Raw genomic sequence first — 17175 nt, forward strand, 5'->3', positions numbered from 1 at the left:
CGTTGCCAATGGATAGGGACTAGGATTCCAACCACTTTTCTGCTGTGGTCAGCTGAGAGAAACTAACCTAATGTAAATCATCCCAACTTGTTTGGATTCCTGCTTTAGGACAGCATAAATTGCCTTGCATTATATCTTTCTCTTGATGCAACAAGCATTAAATCTGGTTAACAGATTCTAGATGAGTTAACTATTTAATATAGCTACAACTAGGTGGGATAAATCCCACCTTTAATCTCTGTATAAACTTATTTCCTTGCTGTAACATGGGAATAGCATTATTGTTGTTCCTCTGCTTTGTATGTCTTACCTATTGGATGGAAGTTCTAGGTCTTGTAATGTCATAGATCCGGTTCCTAGCCAGGTTTAACTGTCTTTATTTATCCAGAGATGGAAATTATTTTCAAGCACCAGACAAATCAGGGTTAAATCAACATAGATTTTATTGCCGTGAAATGTTTGATCAAATGTGGCCATTATCTTCATAGACTCATGTAAAACAGGTAGCTTGTATAGGAAATAGAAATATAAAAGATTATGTTTTTCACCACTGAATTATAAATTAAGTTAAATTAAGTGGAAGGAAAAAAACCCAAAACAAACTAAAACCCCAAACCAATAAGTAGGACATTGTTTGTTGGTGACCAAGTGCGCACTCACATTTAAATACAATCACAACAGCTGCTGTACAGAACAGAAGTAATTGTACAAAATAAAGAAAAGTAAAGAATAGCGATAAAAAAAGATCAGACCTCTCCAAATGACTTTCACCTGGCAAAGGAAAATTACTTTATCTTCCTCCCCCATTACCCACACAGCTGTAATTGAAGTCTTGTTGGACCTGTAATGAGGGCAGAGGCAGAGGATATTTGTATAAATACAGTTCCTGTATAATTATGTTTATGGATTCTTCCTTGTGTTGCAGGCTTGTGTCTTCTATTAATGCTGTTTTTTCTTGTCCTTAAAAGTAAAGAATTAGAGCAGCAGAACTATCCCTCCAAAGGATAAACGAAAGGCAAATGACCTTGGAATTCATCAGCAGCCCTTTTGGATACCTAAGACATCTCAGACCAAAACTGCTTGTTGGTATTAGGAAACAAACAAACAAACAAAAGCAGTTAGAGAAATTGGCTCTTAGGACAATAAAGCAGCCCTTCTTCAGCCTTGCTGGAAAATTGTGAGCCGCAGCTGTGCCACTGAGTCACGTTCAAAGGAAGAGATGAGCTGGGGGAATATTTACACAGAGGTCCAGGATTTGGAAGGACTATACATTGTGCCTGCTTCATAGCAGATTTTTTTGTTTTTAGGAAAAGTTAAAGAGAAGCTTCAAAGAGCAGATTCCTTGTTGATTTGGAGAGCTGAAGTCTTTTCCCAATGAATGTTGGAGTTTATCTTTAAAAAAGAAGTAAATTAAAGGTCCAAATTCACCCCTTGTGCCAGTTCTCCAAGGCAACAGAATGACACCTAGAAGGAGTTAGGGTTTAAGATGGCAGCATGAAGGACAAAATTCTTGACAGTCTTCAGTTGTAGGTGGCAGGGTCATCACTGCATGTCTGTGGTTCACTCCCCTTTACAGGCCATACAAATGCTGTTCCAGTTCTCATCATCTGCATAAAACTCTCCCTTTACTACACATCTCTGCCATGGACTGATACTAATGGAGGACTGTGTGAACAGAGATCCAAATCTTAGGGCAGAGGTTGGAGGAGAGAATGTCACTCCTAGCTCTGCCAGAGACTTACCTTCTAAGCTTAGTCAACACATGAGCTGTTTGTATCACAGCGAGTAACACCTTGCTCTAGAAAGAAAGGCATGTGGTTAGTCAGTGTGTTTACTTCATGAGTAATTTGCTAATAAATCCAAGAATCAACAGCTGGTCTTTGCGAATCAAATGTTTCAGGGCTTAGTATAAGAAGTAAGATCAGGGACTTAAAATGTTTTGAGATTGGTGGTGGGAAAGTTGTAATGCATACAAAGCTCAGCAATGGGCTGAAGTACAACAGGATCCAAATACTCAGACAGCACTTGAGCTGTGAATCTGTTTTCAGGGTTTCGAAAATCATAGTGATTCATTGCCCTGGCCATGGAAGTTTGGACAATTTTCTGTACTCCTTTGACATTTTTGACCTGAATGGAATAAACAATTCCATGATCTCTCAAAGGAAGAACTTTTTTTTCAGATCAGATTAATTTCAAAGTCAAAAAGGTACAAATATACTTGAATTTGCTACCAGTGAACACTCACTAACTTCGAACCATGCCCTTCCTTCCAGCTGATCTAATTCATGAATGTGTTTTGAGATGGCAACATTTCCATAGAGACAAGGGCTAAGAAAATAATAAAAAAAAGACATCATGGAAACATTGTGCAGGTACAAGTGGATGAGACCTTAGGCTGAGATTTTAACAGGAACATCAGTGAATTCATTGCTTAAAACCACACTGAAAGTTCCAATTTCAAAAACCAAAGGCATTTTGACACCAAACTCCTCTGATAGCTAGTTCAGCAGAAAAGGCAGTAATAATTATTTTTTTCTCTCAATAAAATTACTGAGTACAATGAAAAATAAAAACCAGAGAGCCTGTGAATATCAGCAAACTTGCAGCTACTTTTTAAAAAGAATTTTGCTTTTAAAATGTGCTAATATACTACAGGAAAACCCAGAAAGTTTGGGATGTAAATGCAGGTAGCCTCTTAATGGTAAGATTATATAGCAGTTTCATCAGGTTGAATTAGATCTGTATTGAACCTTACCAAAAATATGTAGTGGTTATTCAGTCAAAAGCTGGAAGTTCTGGGGCTTCAAGAGTGCTCAGGTTTATTAATATTAATAGCTCAAAGGTCAAAAATCAGGTCAAAAATAATTTGTTGCCTGCAGAGCAGAGGCTCGTGGTGATTATGTAACAACAAAAGATGCAAGTCTTTAAATAAATTATTGTTGGGACCTTGGACCATATCCTGAATAGGTAAATATTTCAAAAAATGCTGTATACATATTATTTCCAGTATCAAACATTTGAATTTGATTGTAATAAAATGCTGCTTTCTCAACAGTTTCACAGAAAAATCTACCCAGCCAGTCATTCCCCCTTCTACAGAAGGCTGATATTTCATTGAATAAAATTGAGAAGGATTTAAAAAACTTTTTTCTTCTCTTTTTTCCCTCCATCAAAACCTGATTTAAATTTATCCACATCTTGAAGGAGAGGACCACAATTAAATTGCTTTACAGTACCTTTTCATGTGGCAAATCTGCATGTCTGACATAGTCAAACTTTTGATTCCCCCCTCCCTCCCTCCTTTTATCTCCCTCAGTTTGGGCAATAGAAAAAGCAGAATGAGCTTCCTTTTCACTTTTAATCATAGTTACCTACTTTCACACTCAAGTATTTCATGTTCTAGAACAGTTCCACAATGTTTCTGTTGAAGACATCTCAGAGGATCATTCATTTGATTTTAACACTTCTCCAGAGGCGCTGGAGTGAAAAAGTCATTCAGTAAAGTTTAAGTTCTGTTAGGCACTTAGCTCATCTCAGTGTCTTAAGGAGGCGGAGTCCATGGAGATATACCTATTTCCCTCAATGCATAAAGGGTGCCTAAATAGCACTAAAGTAGGTATCTAAGTTATATACCTACTGTGAGCAAGGACAAATCTGGGCAAAATCATAGAAATTTTTTTTTCTTTTTTAGATTTCCTTATGCAAGGAAATAGGGACTCATTCCTGGCGTGTTTTCTCACCATGATGACAATGTCCTTACTGACCTCAAGAGGAAGAGCATCACACCATAAGAGCTCTATTTCCTTCCATACATTTAGAAGGCAAGGCTGATCTTGTTAATTCAGTTTGACTCCCTACATCATGGCTGTAAATGCCGTCAGATATTTGTCATTGTCCCTAGGTTTAGTCTAAAGCTGGTCATCCAAGATATAATGCGTGCTAACTAGCTCTAGAAAGCTATGATGTAGACACATGTGTATGAGCGCTTCTATTCTTGGCTTCCTTTACACCTAGTTGAGAAAAGTACACACTTTCAGGGCATGATTCATCATTACTTTGAGGTGAGATAAACTGCATACTACAAGTGCCTTTTCCTCTCCACTGATTATAGGGAGAGGAGGGTGATTAATCCAGTTGTAGCCATGTACAATGCAAAATGCCACTGTTACATTCCAACTATTATCTGTGGAGAATGACAGGCACTTCCAGATGATCCCTTCTACCTGTCCTAGGAACTTGGTGTGCAAGTCAAGTGGCCACCCATAGTTATCTAGTGCTGTCTTCTGGGATCCTCCAGCTCCTCCTCCAGGTGAGTCCAGTTCTCCTATAGGCTTCATGTCATATCTGTCAAAACTCTGTGGCTGTCTTAGATATCCTAAAACATCTCAAATGGCTCTAAACATTTACACATGGACAACTATATTATTTCCTACCATAGAAAGAGATTAATTGTCCCTTGGAAGAAAAAGTCTGGGTTTGATGATCTTAAAAGGAGCTTAGATGGCCAGCATAACCCCACCCTGTAATACCAATCCTTCCTAACTTTCTCAATAAAGTGATGTCAGAGAAACAAGAACAGGAATGGAATAAAAGTCTTGTTGAAGAAGAAGTTAGAATGTGGCTGGAAAAAATCTTTTGACTCAGAGAGGCCTGAGCTCAAACTATGCCTCCAATGTTTTCTGTGAGAGGATGTGTGGTAGGTGGTAAAGTAATATTTCAAAAGTACATTAGCAAGGTTATTACCACTTAGCTGTTGTGGACCAAGCCAATCTGTCTTACTTGTCAGTTTGGTTTTATTTTATTTTATTTTATTTTATTTTTGGTAACTGAGTGGATTCTGTTAGACCTCTGCACCTCAGCTGCATTGCTAAAGACAATAAAGCTGCAGAAACAAGCTGTTGAAGAAAAAAAAGCATCATAAAATCAAGGCAACACAAAAGGTGACTCCAATTGCCTGCACTGATCCTGTTGAACAGAGACCCAGGTATGGCAGACTGCAGTGTTGTGGGACCAGGGGCTGAGAAGGTAGAGGACAGAAGCCCATGCTGTCATTTAATCTGAAGTTCACAGAGGGATCAGGGCTCTTATTGAAACTATCAAGGTTTTTTTTCATTTTAGTCTGCCATGCTCTTTTCACAAGAGACACCACGGTTGCTGCTTGAATGGTCAGGACAGATTCCCAACAGGTTCTGGCCTCATTCCAGTGCAGCTTTATTATACATTCCCACATGGGGATGAGCAGCCCCCAAACACCAAACGGTTCATTTGTCCCACGACCCAAGAATTCCTCTTTTGCCAGGTTTCCATATTGTTTTCCCAATGGTGAGTAGATCAGGCATTTCCGATGGATCAGAGGAAGCCCTTCTTTCAATCTATCCAGCATGCAAGCAAAGTCAGGATGTGGGAACTGCGTGCCCCACAACCGATGCACTGGCCCTAACTCTGCTGCCGGAGAAGAAAGTGCTTCAAATTTCATGTGCCACCTCAGCCAAGTCCAGAAGTGCTTATAAAAAACAGTGTTAGTGTATCATTCAGAACAATCAAATACTACGTGCACGAAAAAGTAGTTTAGAGCAACATAAATTTTAAAAAAGTGACAATTTCATCACACAATTACTGTACACTGCTGTTCTTAGGGTTGAATACTTTCCTCTCTCGCTCTCTCTTTCTCTCTGTTTTAATCTTTCTCTTTTTTATTTTCTTTTTTGGATTTTTTTTCTTTTTTTTTCTTTTTTCCCCCTTTTTTTGGATTTGGTCCACTGGAGATAAATCGCCCTCAATGATATATATATTTAAAAAAAATATCAGCAGCAAGACTCTCTTGAAATAGATTCTGTTTGATGTAGCTAGTCTGTCTTTTCTGTTTTGCCCTCTTTCACAGCAGCCTCTGAAGTTTTCCGCAGGGGGGCTTTCTCCGAGTTGGCGTGTCCTTGGCCGGATTCCGCCGCTCCTCCGTTTTTGTGCGATGTGTGCTTTTCCAAGTAGTTCAGCATTTCACTGAGAACAGTTTGGAAAGTGCTTAGGGCAGCACATATTGCAGGAGTTCCAAAACCATGAGTGATCAAACTACAAATGGGAAGGAGACAGAAAAAGAAATACACACATGCACATAAATATAAATGCACTCACATACATAGAAGAGTTTACAGTACACTCATTTTGCTATGGTGAAATTCAAGATTTGCTCCCTAAACTATTTATTACCTATGGGAGAAACAGAAAAGAAAAGAGTAGAGCTGAAGAGCAGACTACAGACAGCTTCAAAGGTTGGGTTTGGTAGGAGTCTCCATTCTGAAACATCGTGGGACAGATCCTCGGCTGATGCAGATTGACACAGTGTTGTTGACTTCAGAGAGGCAAGAGAGGATCCGTGCCCTAGGCTCTCCAGCATCGCTGCTTTTCCAGTCCCAGAAGGTTTGGCTTGTCCCTTCCCAGGTAAATAAAACCAGTTCTGTGTGGTTTATTCACTCTTCTAGATCAGACTCTTGAACAAGACCTGGCTATTCTACGTGGATGTATGACCACATCCATACCAGGAAATCGAGCAATGCCAAGGGTGCAATCTCTGACCCTCCGCACAGTTGGCATGGTTTGGCCATATCCATGCTACTAAGCCCTCTGACCATCCAACGGGGTGGATGTTGGGAATATTCCCTGGTCAATGCTAATGCCCAAACAATGCCCTGGAAATGTTCACATAGGGCTAGTTCAGCCAGGCTAAATTCACAGATCATCCTAACCAATTAATAGTAAAAATAGTCAATTTTCAACAACGTTGCCCTGGTGGTGTTGAGTTTACTAGTATAGATTTACCCTGTTGCACTTTTCATCCAAATGAGCTGTTTTTTTCAAGATAACACTGAATTTTTCCTGTCGTTTTTCTGCACTGAAAAGTAGCTGAATTTCAGTGGTATTCCTCAACAGCTACTGAAATGATGCATTAATGCAGTTGCCAGGCAGAGCTACAGTGTGTTAATCTCATCTCAGTTTAGAGGAGCATTTCATATGTATCTACATATGCATCTACAGCCACTCGAGATGTTTTGGGCACCCAGCCTGGCTTCCACCTGCAGATCCAGAAGTGTTTAAACAATGAGAAAGGCTCCAAGATATCTCTTAGAGTGATCTTTCTGTCTGCTGGACATGGGAACCATGTTTGCTAGGAAAGACTGTATCCTAGGGAAGACACCAAACATATGGGAGTCCTAACCAAAACGAGAGCTCTGTTTGGAAATATCTCTCCATTTCAGATTGGGAGTGGCCCAGTCTTTTATAAAAGGTCTCCCAAAGGCTATTAACAAATAACTCGCTTTTAGAATGTTTATCCATCAGTCTCCAGGCACTTTTCAAAGCAGGAATTTATGTTTATCCCCAGTTAGTAATGAGAGGAAAATGGTAATTAAATATTTACAAGGACTATTTTGCAGACATCAATTAATAATACCACTAGACTCTTGGAGTTTGGACTCTTGAAGTTTGGACTTGTAGTAATATCTGGATCTTTTTAATTTAGCATTAAAAAGAGATAAACATACCTCACTTTAATTTTTTTTTTTTAGAAATGCCTGGCATACCAGGAAAATAAAAATAATAATCATCATCATCATCCTAAGTCATGTTTTTAATATTAGTAAAAACAAGATCAGCAGTAGCATATAAATAAGAGTATTTTTAGCCCTTTCAAGTCCTTTCAGGAGTCAGGTGATTTCAAGATTTTGTGTGCATTCTATCATCATTTCTAGTCTTCATAAGGCCAGAGAAATGAAAATGTGATGGAGCTTACAATAACAGAAAGCAAGAAAAAGGAAATTCAAATATATCATTACTAGTTATAGTATCTCATGATTTTACACTGCTTGTTTGATCTTCTGGGTCTTGATTTGGGAAACTGACTATACCAAGACATACTAAAAATATTTATGATCTTGCATGCAAAAGAAACCAGTTTATCTATTTTAAACATTGGCAATATCTGTAATCATTCATGTCAGGTAGATGCATATAGTAAGTTTAACAAAGGATTGAATAGAAAAAAAATGTTCCGGCCTGCTGTCCTTGAACCTTTTTACTCCTGAGCAAAAGGAATAGTACTGTGTTCATCTGATAGCTCAATAAACCCTGAAGAATAAAGTGGGAATACTACTGTGAAAACTTACAGAGATTGTCTCAGAAATGATCTGTAGGGCTAAGAGCAAGGATAGTAAACTTTAATGTTCTCAAATGTTGAACAAGACTGTAGAAAATACCAGAATGGGACAAAATCTGATATTAAGGGACATAAGCGTAGGTGTCAACTTGTAGATGGATACATCAACAGCGCCTAAACTCCACTACCATCAAAGGGTACTTAATGTAGTTTCCTACGTATAAGAGTCTACAGTGATTTGAGATGTCCTATGACATCTGAAACATCTGCACAGATTTGCTAGATATCACACAGGACTTAGGTCCACCTTGCTTCTAGGTGTTTTGACGCCAGGCACGTTACCCTTGTGTACCTCACATGGCACTAGATGCCAATGTTTAGGCAACTGAATTGAGCCCTGGGGCTTTATTCCATACAGAGAAGTCTGGAGAATGATTTAGCACATGAAATGGCCGTGTCTCCTTTATGGTGAGCTGTACCATTCTTCTGGCTACACTGAGGGCTCCATCAAGCTGAGTAAAAATGTGTGTTCTGTGCTATTTGAGATGCCCTATGGTAACAAGACATCTCTGTCAGGTGAACAGGTAATGCAGAGGGCTTACAGGAGAACAGTACCCTTTAAAGCAACAGTGGATGATGGCATACCTAATAGCATCTAAAAAGATGCTGCATCCTGCTGTTTACTCAACCATATCTTGTCCTAGATCTTCATTGACTACACAGGAAGCTTAGACGTCCAGCTAATATTGAAACACCTAGATATGGGTATTTTGTCCCGAGAAGAATCTTAAACTTCTGGTCTGAAAACTGGTGTTCATAGGAAAAGGATTTTGTGGGGTGAGTTAGGAGTCTATCTCCTTTACAGTTTAGCCTCTTATGTACCACTAATCATCAAATACAGTAGTTTTTTTCAAGATAGCATTGTATTTCTTGTAAAAAAGCCAACCCTTTTTTGGTGAAATAGCACTGCAGAGTTTCATGGCAACTCTACTTTCAGTTCCTGATGAATATATACTTCTCCACAGATGGGGATATGCAGAACCTATTAATTTTCCCATAAAGCTTATTAAGAGAAATCACTTTATGGAAAAATTCTGACCAGCCCTCCTTGCCATGCTCCTGCAAGGGTGTGTTTTTTGAGCCTCACTTTATGTAATGAGCATAAAAAGGCTGAGAGATATGATCATTCTACTTTATCTTACATTTTTATCAGTAATTCCCCTTGCTCTAATTTTGGTGGACTTTATTTCTCCGCAAGTTAAAGTCTTTGAAAAATCTAAGAAAGTTGGATAATTTCCTTTTGCTGATGAAAGCAAGTTTCAAGTTGGGGAGAAAATCTGATTTTACATTTAAATCAGACATGACAGACAGAAGATTAATGGCAAAGCATTCAAATGTGTTTCCTGAAAGTCAAATTTAGTTGCCTGATTTTTCAGGCTAACTGAGGTCCCACTGAAATTGGTTCATTTTTGGTATGCTCCACACCTATGAAACAAGTGGCTTTCATTATAATACTTTCATTTGGGTTTAAAAGCCTAAAATTAAACATTGTGGTTTCATAATGGAGTCTTCTGGGTATTCTCAGCTTTGTAGTGCATCTCATTGCAACTCCTACAAACTAACTTTATTGTTGTAAAAGACAAGGCTAAAGTTTCTGATTTTGGTACTGTGCATGGAGAGCTGCAGAAAGAAGGCAATGAATATCAGGCCAACATATTTTAAATCCTTATGCTTAAGGACATCCAGACCTGCCTGCAGTTCTGCCCAGCGCTATGATGCAATTATGTCTGCTCATGTTTTAATGATGGCCTTACTTAAAAGTGAAAAGATCCAAGTGTGCCTGAAGGCTTGGACTTTCGTTTGGCAACTACCTCAAGGACTCCTCCATACCCCAGGCTGGTGAAACTCCGACATGCAGAAAAAGAAACAGATTCCCTCTCGCTGGGGGGGAAGAGGCCATCTGCACTGAATGTTTACACCCTTGTTTAAAATAAATAAATACTTTAAAATAATAATGAAGAAGAAAAAGTAAGCTTGAACTTATTGGTCAGACTTTCTCAGAACTCTGAACATGAAAACCATTTCATGATTATGCAAATTTAACATCACACGGCAGACAACAAAGAATAAGATCTGATAAGACTTTTGATGGCTGTAAAGGAAATGGAAAAAGATTTTAATCTCTTCACTGGTACAAGTAACCTAAGTTAGAGGTACCTATATTGACTTTGAGGTACTTCTGTTGATTTCAAGGCCTGTCCTGTGAAATTTGCCTAGAGAATTAAGTTGTGATAATATTACTTCAGAAGGTCAGTAGTCCTAACTGTGACATAAGTTAGACTGATAGTCAAGGTAGGCATTGGAAGATGACCATATTACAGTGATAAGTAGTTTATAGGATCAGAGTGGCAAACAGCACATACAAAAGTTGCCTTGCAAACTAGGTCATCATGCTTGTTTTCTGTTCATAACTGAACAAGTGTATTAAGGACATGTTATCCTAAGCTGATGGACCTCCTTTTGCCATTAAGAAAGTAAAAAGAGAGTGCTAGAGCTGACGCCCTGTATTTCCAAAATATTCTATTTCAGCTCTGTATATTTTAGACATTGGGACTGATTTTCCACACTAGGAGAATTGCCCAGGGAACATATCTGAAACATCCAGGACTGTGCCTAGGGAGTGTTTCTAAGCTATAGACCAAAGATTAAGCCACGGCACTGTGGTGCACATGGTGCTCACAGGAGCCCCTGGGTGTTTGCCAAGAAATGTTTCCAACATAGCACATTACATCCTCCAACTAAAACACTGGATAATGCTGTGACTTGCTGGTTTTGAATGAGAAAAAGATGTAGAAGCTTCTGGCTAACTGTGGATGAAAAGTGGCCTCACCACCCATTACTACCTGCAGAGCCAAATACACCAGCGAGACCATGGATCCAAGATGACTGGATACTTTTGAAAAAGAGTGAGAATGGCCCTCATGCAGCCATCAGCTCCTTCAGTTTCTCCTTTCACTTAATTAATGGTTACATCTCTGCTCTGTGGGAAGGCAGATAAATGAATGAGATTCATCCAACTTGCTACCATGCATAGATTTTTTTCAGTGAGGCAGCTAATGTAGCTGAGAAGCCCCATTGCCCTTCTCAAATGGGAAAGACCAAGAAGTAAGCATTATAAACATGCTGATGACAAGGGAAAATGCAACTTTGTAACCTAGTAATTTGGAAATAAGGGGATGGCGTTCGTTTTTTAGGGAGACACGAGAGTGCCTTAAATGTTTTAAGAAATCTTAAGTGCTGGATTGAAAAACAAATCAAGCCCACCAAGCTTTTTTCCATCTTTGATGAATGCATATTTGCTTTTTCCTTGGTAATCATGGAACTTATTTGTTAATGAAGAGGATAAAGAAAAGAAAACAGATTCTCATCTGTTCTCTTGGCTCCATACATGGTGACTTTAAGGGAATATGGTATCATATCACTCGTGATAAAAATTATTGGCAACATTAGAAATTCACACCCTTCCAAAAGGGTTTTGGTCATCAGCAGAGCAGGAGAAGGTGATTGAACCCTTGCTATAGAAAGATCAAAGAGAGAATTCCTGGGAAAGGGTGTGAGGGAAAAATCCCAGAGGAAGGAACTCTAATACCTTTGGTAAATAAAGAGCCAAGGAAAAGAAAGGGAAAAAAAAAAGAAAAAAAGAAAGGAAAATTTGTTGATTCCTAGTACCTCAGCACTAGGAACCAGACCTGAATCTAAAGTCAGATTGAAAGAGATCATGGAAATGAGGGAACTCTAGAGGGCACTAGAGGTGTTTCACCACAAACTTCATTGCACGCCAGGCTCCTTCCAGTCCGTGCATCCAAACAGAAGGCTGCTGCTGCTAATCAAGATGACTGGAATTATGACAGCTGCTGCTCTACCTCCTGATAAGCAAAGAAGCATAAAAAAGAGAGAACACTATATAAGGGGGGTAAGCACATCTGTAAAAACAACCCACCAGTAAGGCTTTGGGCTCAGCTCTTTGTTACAATTTAAAAAACATGTTGAGCTTCAAAACCCATTTCATTGCTCCCTTTTACCCTTCAGAAAGAAGGATGTCACTTCCTTGCCGCTCCTAAAATCTGAGCCTCTGGTTTCTTGCCTGTCGCTTTTTGTGTCACCTTGTCAGTGTGATGCCAGGCACTTGCAGGAGGCTGACAGCTCCAGGCTCAGAGACTAACTAAACGACAAAACTCTTGTCTCAAACAGTTTCACAGGAAGGGTGTTTCATATCAGCTGGATGGCTAGGCAAAACACAGAATAATTTGTGAGGATGCTGATTGCTTTCATTATCTAGCTTTAGTATTCTGAGCCTATTATTTTTTGTCTCTTTTTATAAGGTTTCTGCACTGAAAGAAGTGTCACTTGCAAGAAAGTGGTTTTCCCTTTGCTGTTTTGCTGTCTTTATCTTTTATATATAAAATAGATGATCTGGATGTGATTTTGCATCTTGATGAAATGTAACCTTGAAGTTAAAGGATCAAATCCAACTTCTGTAATCGGTGGGTATTCGGCTTTCCCTATATGATGGGTGACATTAGTAGGATATCTGAACTTTCCAAACACTACAGATTCTTACAGATACAAGTGTCCCAAAAGGAGACTTAGAAGATATGTCTATACCCAATTTTACAAGTGGAGAAAGTGAGACTAAGAGGCTGACTAATGAGGTCAGGGAGTCTGTATGTGTAAGCCAGGAAACAGACACAGATCTCTTGAGTATAATCTCAGCAAGTCTTCTCTTTGTAAGTTTTTTGTGTCATGTTTTTTGGCTTCCCAGCACAGAAAGTGGGTAATTTTTTGTGGGTTTTCTGGTAACTAGTTTTCATGAGATTTTGGGGAGCTAAAAAAGACTTCTGCCAAAAATTAAAAAAAAAAAATCAAAGCTGTTCTGATGCAAGGGCAGGTTATAAAGGCAAAGACAAGAAGACACATGTCAGTGTGACTTTCAGGGTCCTGGCTGAATCTGTGGAAAGCTCAGATTTGACAGTGAAATGGAAGAGAGAAATAGATACATGCTCTCTCCACTGAACAGAAGAGAGGTAGGGTCTAAAATCAAGAAAAATACTAAGTTAGTGTTTTGGACATTTGGTCCAGTTGGAGGGATATCCTAAATTCTGATCCTTAGACTGAAGGCTGGTTTGATACTTCATCAACAGACTTCAGTGTGAAATGAATAAAGCAGGATCCTAGATCCAGAACTCTAGCTTTGGCTTAATGCAGAAGCCACTACATTAGATAACGATACTCATGAGCTCTCATTCTCAGTCCAGCCTTAAATTTTCCTCTGCAAAAAATCCCCTTCAAGAGGAGGGATGGAAAGTGAATGTGCAGGTTCACCCATGCCACCAGAGATGCCATGGGACATTTAGAATAGTTATAAGGTTGGTAGATGTGATGCAGGACTCACAAAAAACCCTTGAACTGAGGGAGTGGCAGCTGAATGTGACAGGTTGTCCTTTTACACCTAAAATCACCCTAGGTTCCTAGATTCACCAGACAGGTGAATCACCCTAAGGTTCTTAAACTAAGCTAGGGGATGCCTTTAGTCACCTATACCTGCATTCCTTCTCTGAAATGTGACAGAAACATTTCCCTTCTTCACAGCAGGGATCTATACAGCCGAAAATGTTTTGTTCATCTGGTCTGGTTCTCTGCTCTGGAAAGGATTGGATGCACTGAATGTCTAGGAAGGGCAAAAATACTAGAGAGATGAGTGATATGCAAATTAATTCCAACCATCTCCCATACTGACATGCTTCAGATCTACCTGCACATGATTAACAGGCAAAGGATGGGGCTCGATGATTGTGCTGGTTAACATTGTTCTAGATCCAGCAGAAGAACTTGTTGGCCTGCAATGTCACCATTCAGCTCTGCTGAGTTAGTGGCAGGATTATGGGTGTTGGGGGTTATCCAAGGCTTCACCATCTCCCATCACAACTACCTGCACCATATAGTCTCTGAGTGTGTGTCTCAGAGCTCTTGTGACTCCAGGCAGGCTTGTCTTCATCTGCTGTAGGTCAGGATTGCGCTGGTTCACCATTTTCAAGCTTTTCTAAAGTGAATTATTTTCAAAGCCTTATATATTTGTTTTGTTTACATCCATCTTTTTGCTTTCTCTAACTATTCCAACCCCCTTTTTTCTTCCCAACACCTTGGATAATTGAGAGCTGTCTCTCAGTTTCACTGAGCATGAAACTAGGCTCTTTTACCTGCTCTGAATTCCAAACTGACCAACTTACAATGCTAAAGGGAGATTTGTATAACCTTTCTGTCCTGAAAAAAATAAAGAAAGATGAAATCTCAGCTTCACTGACATCAGTGGGATTTGAAAATGGTTTAAGTTTCAGGAGAAATGAAAACCCCAGCTTTTCCCTCTTGCATACAGACACACATGCACATGTACACAAAAGTCTCGCATGATTCTGTAGGGTTTTTGGGAGAAGAACATCTGAATTATAAGTAATAGCATTTTAAAAGAAACTAAGGTTTATCTAAATATTTTTTTCCCCTTCCTTCCTTCTTTCCTTCCTTCCTTCCTCGCTCTCTCACTCTTCCTTTCCTGATGCTCACTCCATTTTGAGAGCAATGGGTGAGAGAAATAGGTTCCTCTCCTTAAAGCTATAGACACTTTTGGGTTCTTTTCTAGTACTGATGTGCTGACTTTGCTCTCTACTGTAGTAGACTCATAAATGCATTTACACAGATCAACCTTTAGAGGACAACAAAGAGACAGTCATGTATCTGGACAAAAAGTCTCATCACTTAGTAATGAAAATGGATTTTTCCAAGGTTTTCTTGTTTGCCCTGTAGCTTAATGCTGATTCTGTCTTCAGAAACTGGGGACAGAGTAGCTCAAGTGGTGGCTTTCAGGCCAGATACAACCTGCAGGATTATTCCACTTGGTCCTCTGCATTTATCATGACGGAATCAAAGAAGAGCTGAAAGACAGCTTGGGTAGCCCTACAACATACCATCTCCGCTTGAACCCATGCGCATGTATATGCTTAGAAATCTGAGCTGCTCTAACACTTCACCGATGAGATCAGTTGCTTGTGATCCAGCCTTGACAAGGTTGGACTTCTCTAAATCTCAGTACATTATTTATAGCACAGGTAAGGTACCTAACTGGGCTGTAATAAGGACTGGTTCTTCCCTGAATTCTCAAGCTACATAGATATTAGTGTATATATGCACCACTGTGCCCAGGAATAGTTTGGGACAGTGCTAGTTAGACCAGGCTAAAAAAACCCAGGAATTCTGCAAAAAAGCAGCACAGGCAGCCAACACATGCCTGTGCCCTGGTGCTACTTTTATTTACTAATATCAATATAACTTCTCTGCAGTAGGATACTCCAAAATGTATTGAAAAGGAAGAAACCTTGAATAAAGCATACATAATATTACCCTGGCTCAGGTAGTGCACAACAGTTGTTGCTATGAATGTGAGAGTCTACAGAATTGTTTCTTCATGGTCAAACAATACTGGGAAAACATTCTTCAGGCAGCATTGAGTTTTCTGTATTCAGGTCAGATGGCCATCTCAGGGAGCAGCTGCATAAACGTGATTGTACCAGAGGTGTAGAAGAGCCTCTGGTTTTTGCGTATCTGGTAAAGTTGTGCAAAACTCAGCAGTTTTCAGGCTCACTGCAGCTCCTTTGAAGATTTCCCGTTTTATGCTTTATATGAACTTTGAATTTGGAGTCTGAGTAAACCCAGCGATTCTGACCCCTTCATGAGGACTATCCTGTACTTTGGGTTGGACACATGTTTACAGATCTTGATGAATCGGGACTCAGTGGAAAAGCTTCAGAGAGAAATATGGGCTTGAAGATTTAAAACAGAGGAAATGGGAAACACTGCTTTGATGTGACCTGTGTCGGTCTGTGAACCCTGGTCTTAATTATTAACGTTGAGGAAGTAACATCATGAGCAAGTGGAGCACATAACTCTACGCTTACCAGCTGTAGGGTAACTTATTCCTAAAGAAAACTCCCTTTTACCCCAGGGTAGTAGAGGCTGGATTCTGCTGTAGGTATCAGATATTATAGCTCTTCAAAAAGTCTTTCATTATCTTAGAATTTATTCTAATAATAGACAACTGTGTGATTCCTCTGAATTTTTCTGGTCACAAAAAATCTCTTTGACTTTCTGACATCATATGGCATAAGCATATACATATATGTATAAAATACCAACTTTTCATCTTCTGGTTCCTTTGCTGCCTTGATTATGGTTTACAAGGCAGAATTTCTGAACCTCTTCTTGTTATATTAAATCTGCATGAAACTGTATGAAATTTCCCATGATCAAAAATCAGCTCATATTGGATAATGGTTGAAAAACATGCTATATTTATGCTAAAAACATTCACAAAACCTTGTCAGAGATTCCAGTGAAAGGCTATGGCTTGTCCTTGCCAAACATAATATTTTGGCTCCATCCCAATCTAGAGATTTATACAGCACAGAGACAGAGAATTTATTGTGAGAAAGACCACAGTTCTGGAATACAGATAGAAATAAAGATGAAAATTTTACTATTGAAAAAGCATGTTATAAAATTTCTGATGACTGCATGGAGTCACTGCTTCAGATTTATGTCTCCTCTGTAAGACCTATTTGTAGAGCACCAACTGCTCTTGGGCATTTTGGTCATAAATAACATTAATTTCATGTGTATAATCAGGACCAGCCACTTATTAAGACAGTCCAATTTTAGACTCTGACTATCATAGATGTCATCAGAGTATTTGACAATGACTATGGTATGAAGGTCAAATTCTTCTCTGGCATACAGTTGCAGACCTCTTTATCTATAGGTATAGATACATGATAACTGTCACTGTAAAAAATAAGGACAACCTGCTCTTTTGGAAATCTGAGCTTAAGTGGGGGCCTATGGTCAGGGATGTGGAGGCCAAGGTGCTTTGAATATTTGAATTCTTAGTGTTAGACATGTGCTTTGTTAGGCAGATGCTTTCA

The 17175-nt window shown here is 39.2% G+C and overlaps 1 protein-coding gene across 2 annotated transcripts in view; it reads right to left on the bottom strand.

Moving 5' to 3' along the window:
• Nucleotides 1-425: 425 nt before the first annotated feature.
• TFAP2D (transcription factor AP-2 delta) overlaps nt 426-17175 on the bottom strand; it is a 54102-nt gene continuing 37352 nt past the window's right edge. For both annotated transcript variants that reach the window (XM_052810250.1, XM_052810249.1), the window contains one exon: nt 426-6066. In XM_052810250.1, the coding sequence (XP_052666210.1) occupies nt 5847-6066 (220 nt within the window). In that variant the 3' untranslated portion in view covers nt 426-5846. The remainder of the gene's footprint in view (nt 6067-17175) is intronic.

The sequence above is a fragment of the Harpia harpyja genome, chromosome 15, assembly GCF_026419915.1.
Source record: "Harpia harpyja isolate bHarHar1 chromosome 15, bHarHar1 primary haplotype, whole genome shotgun sequence".
NCBI lineage: Eukaryota > Metazoa > Chordata > Aves > Accipitriformes > Accipitridae > Harpia > Harpia harpyja.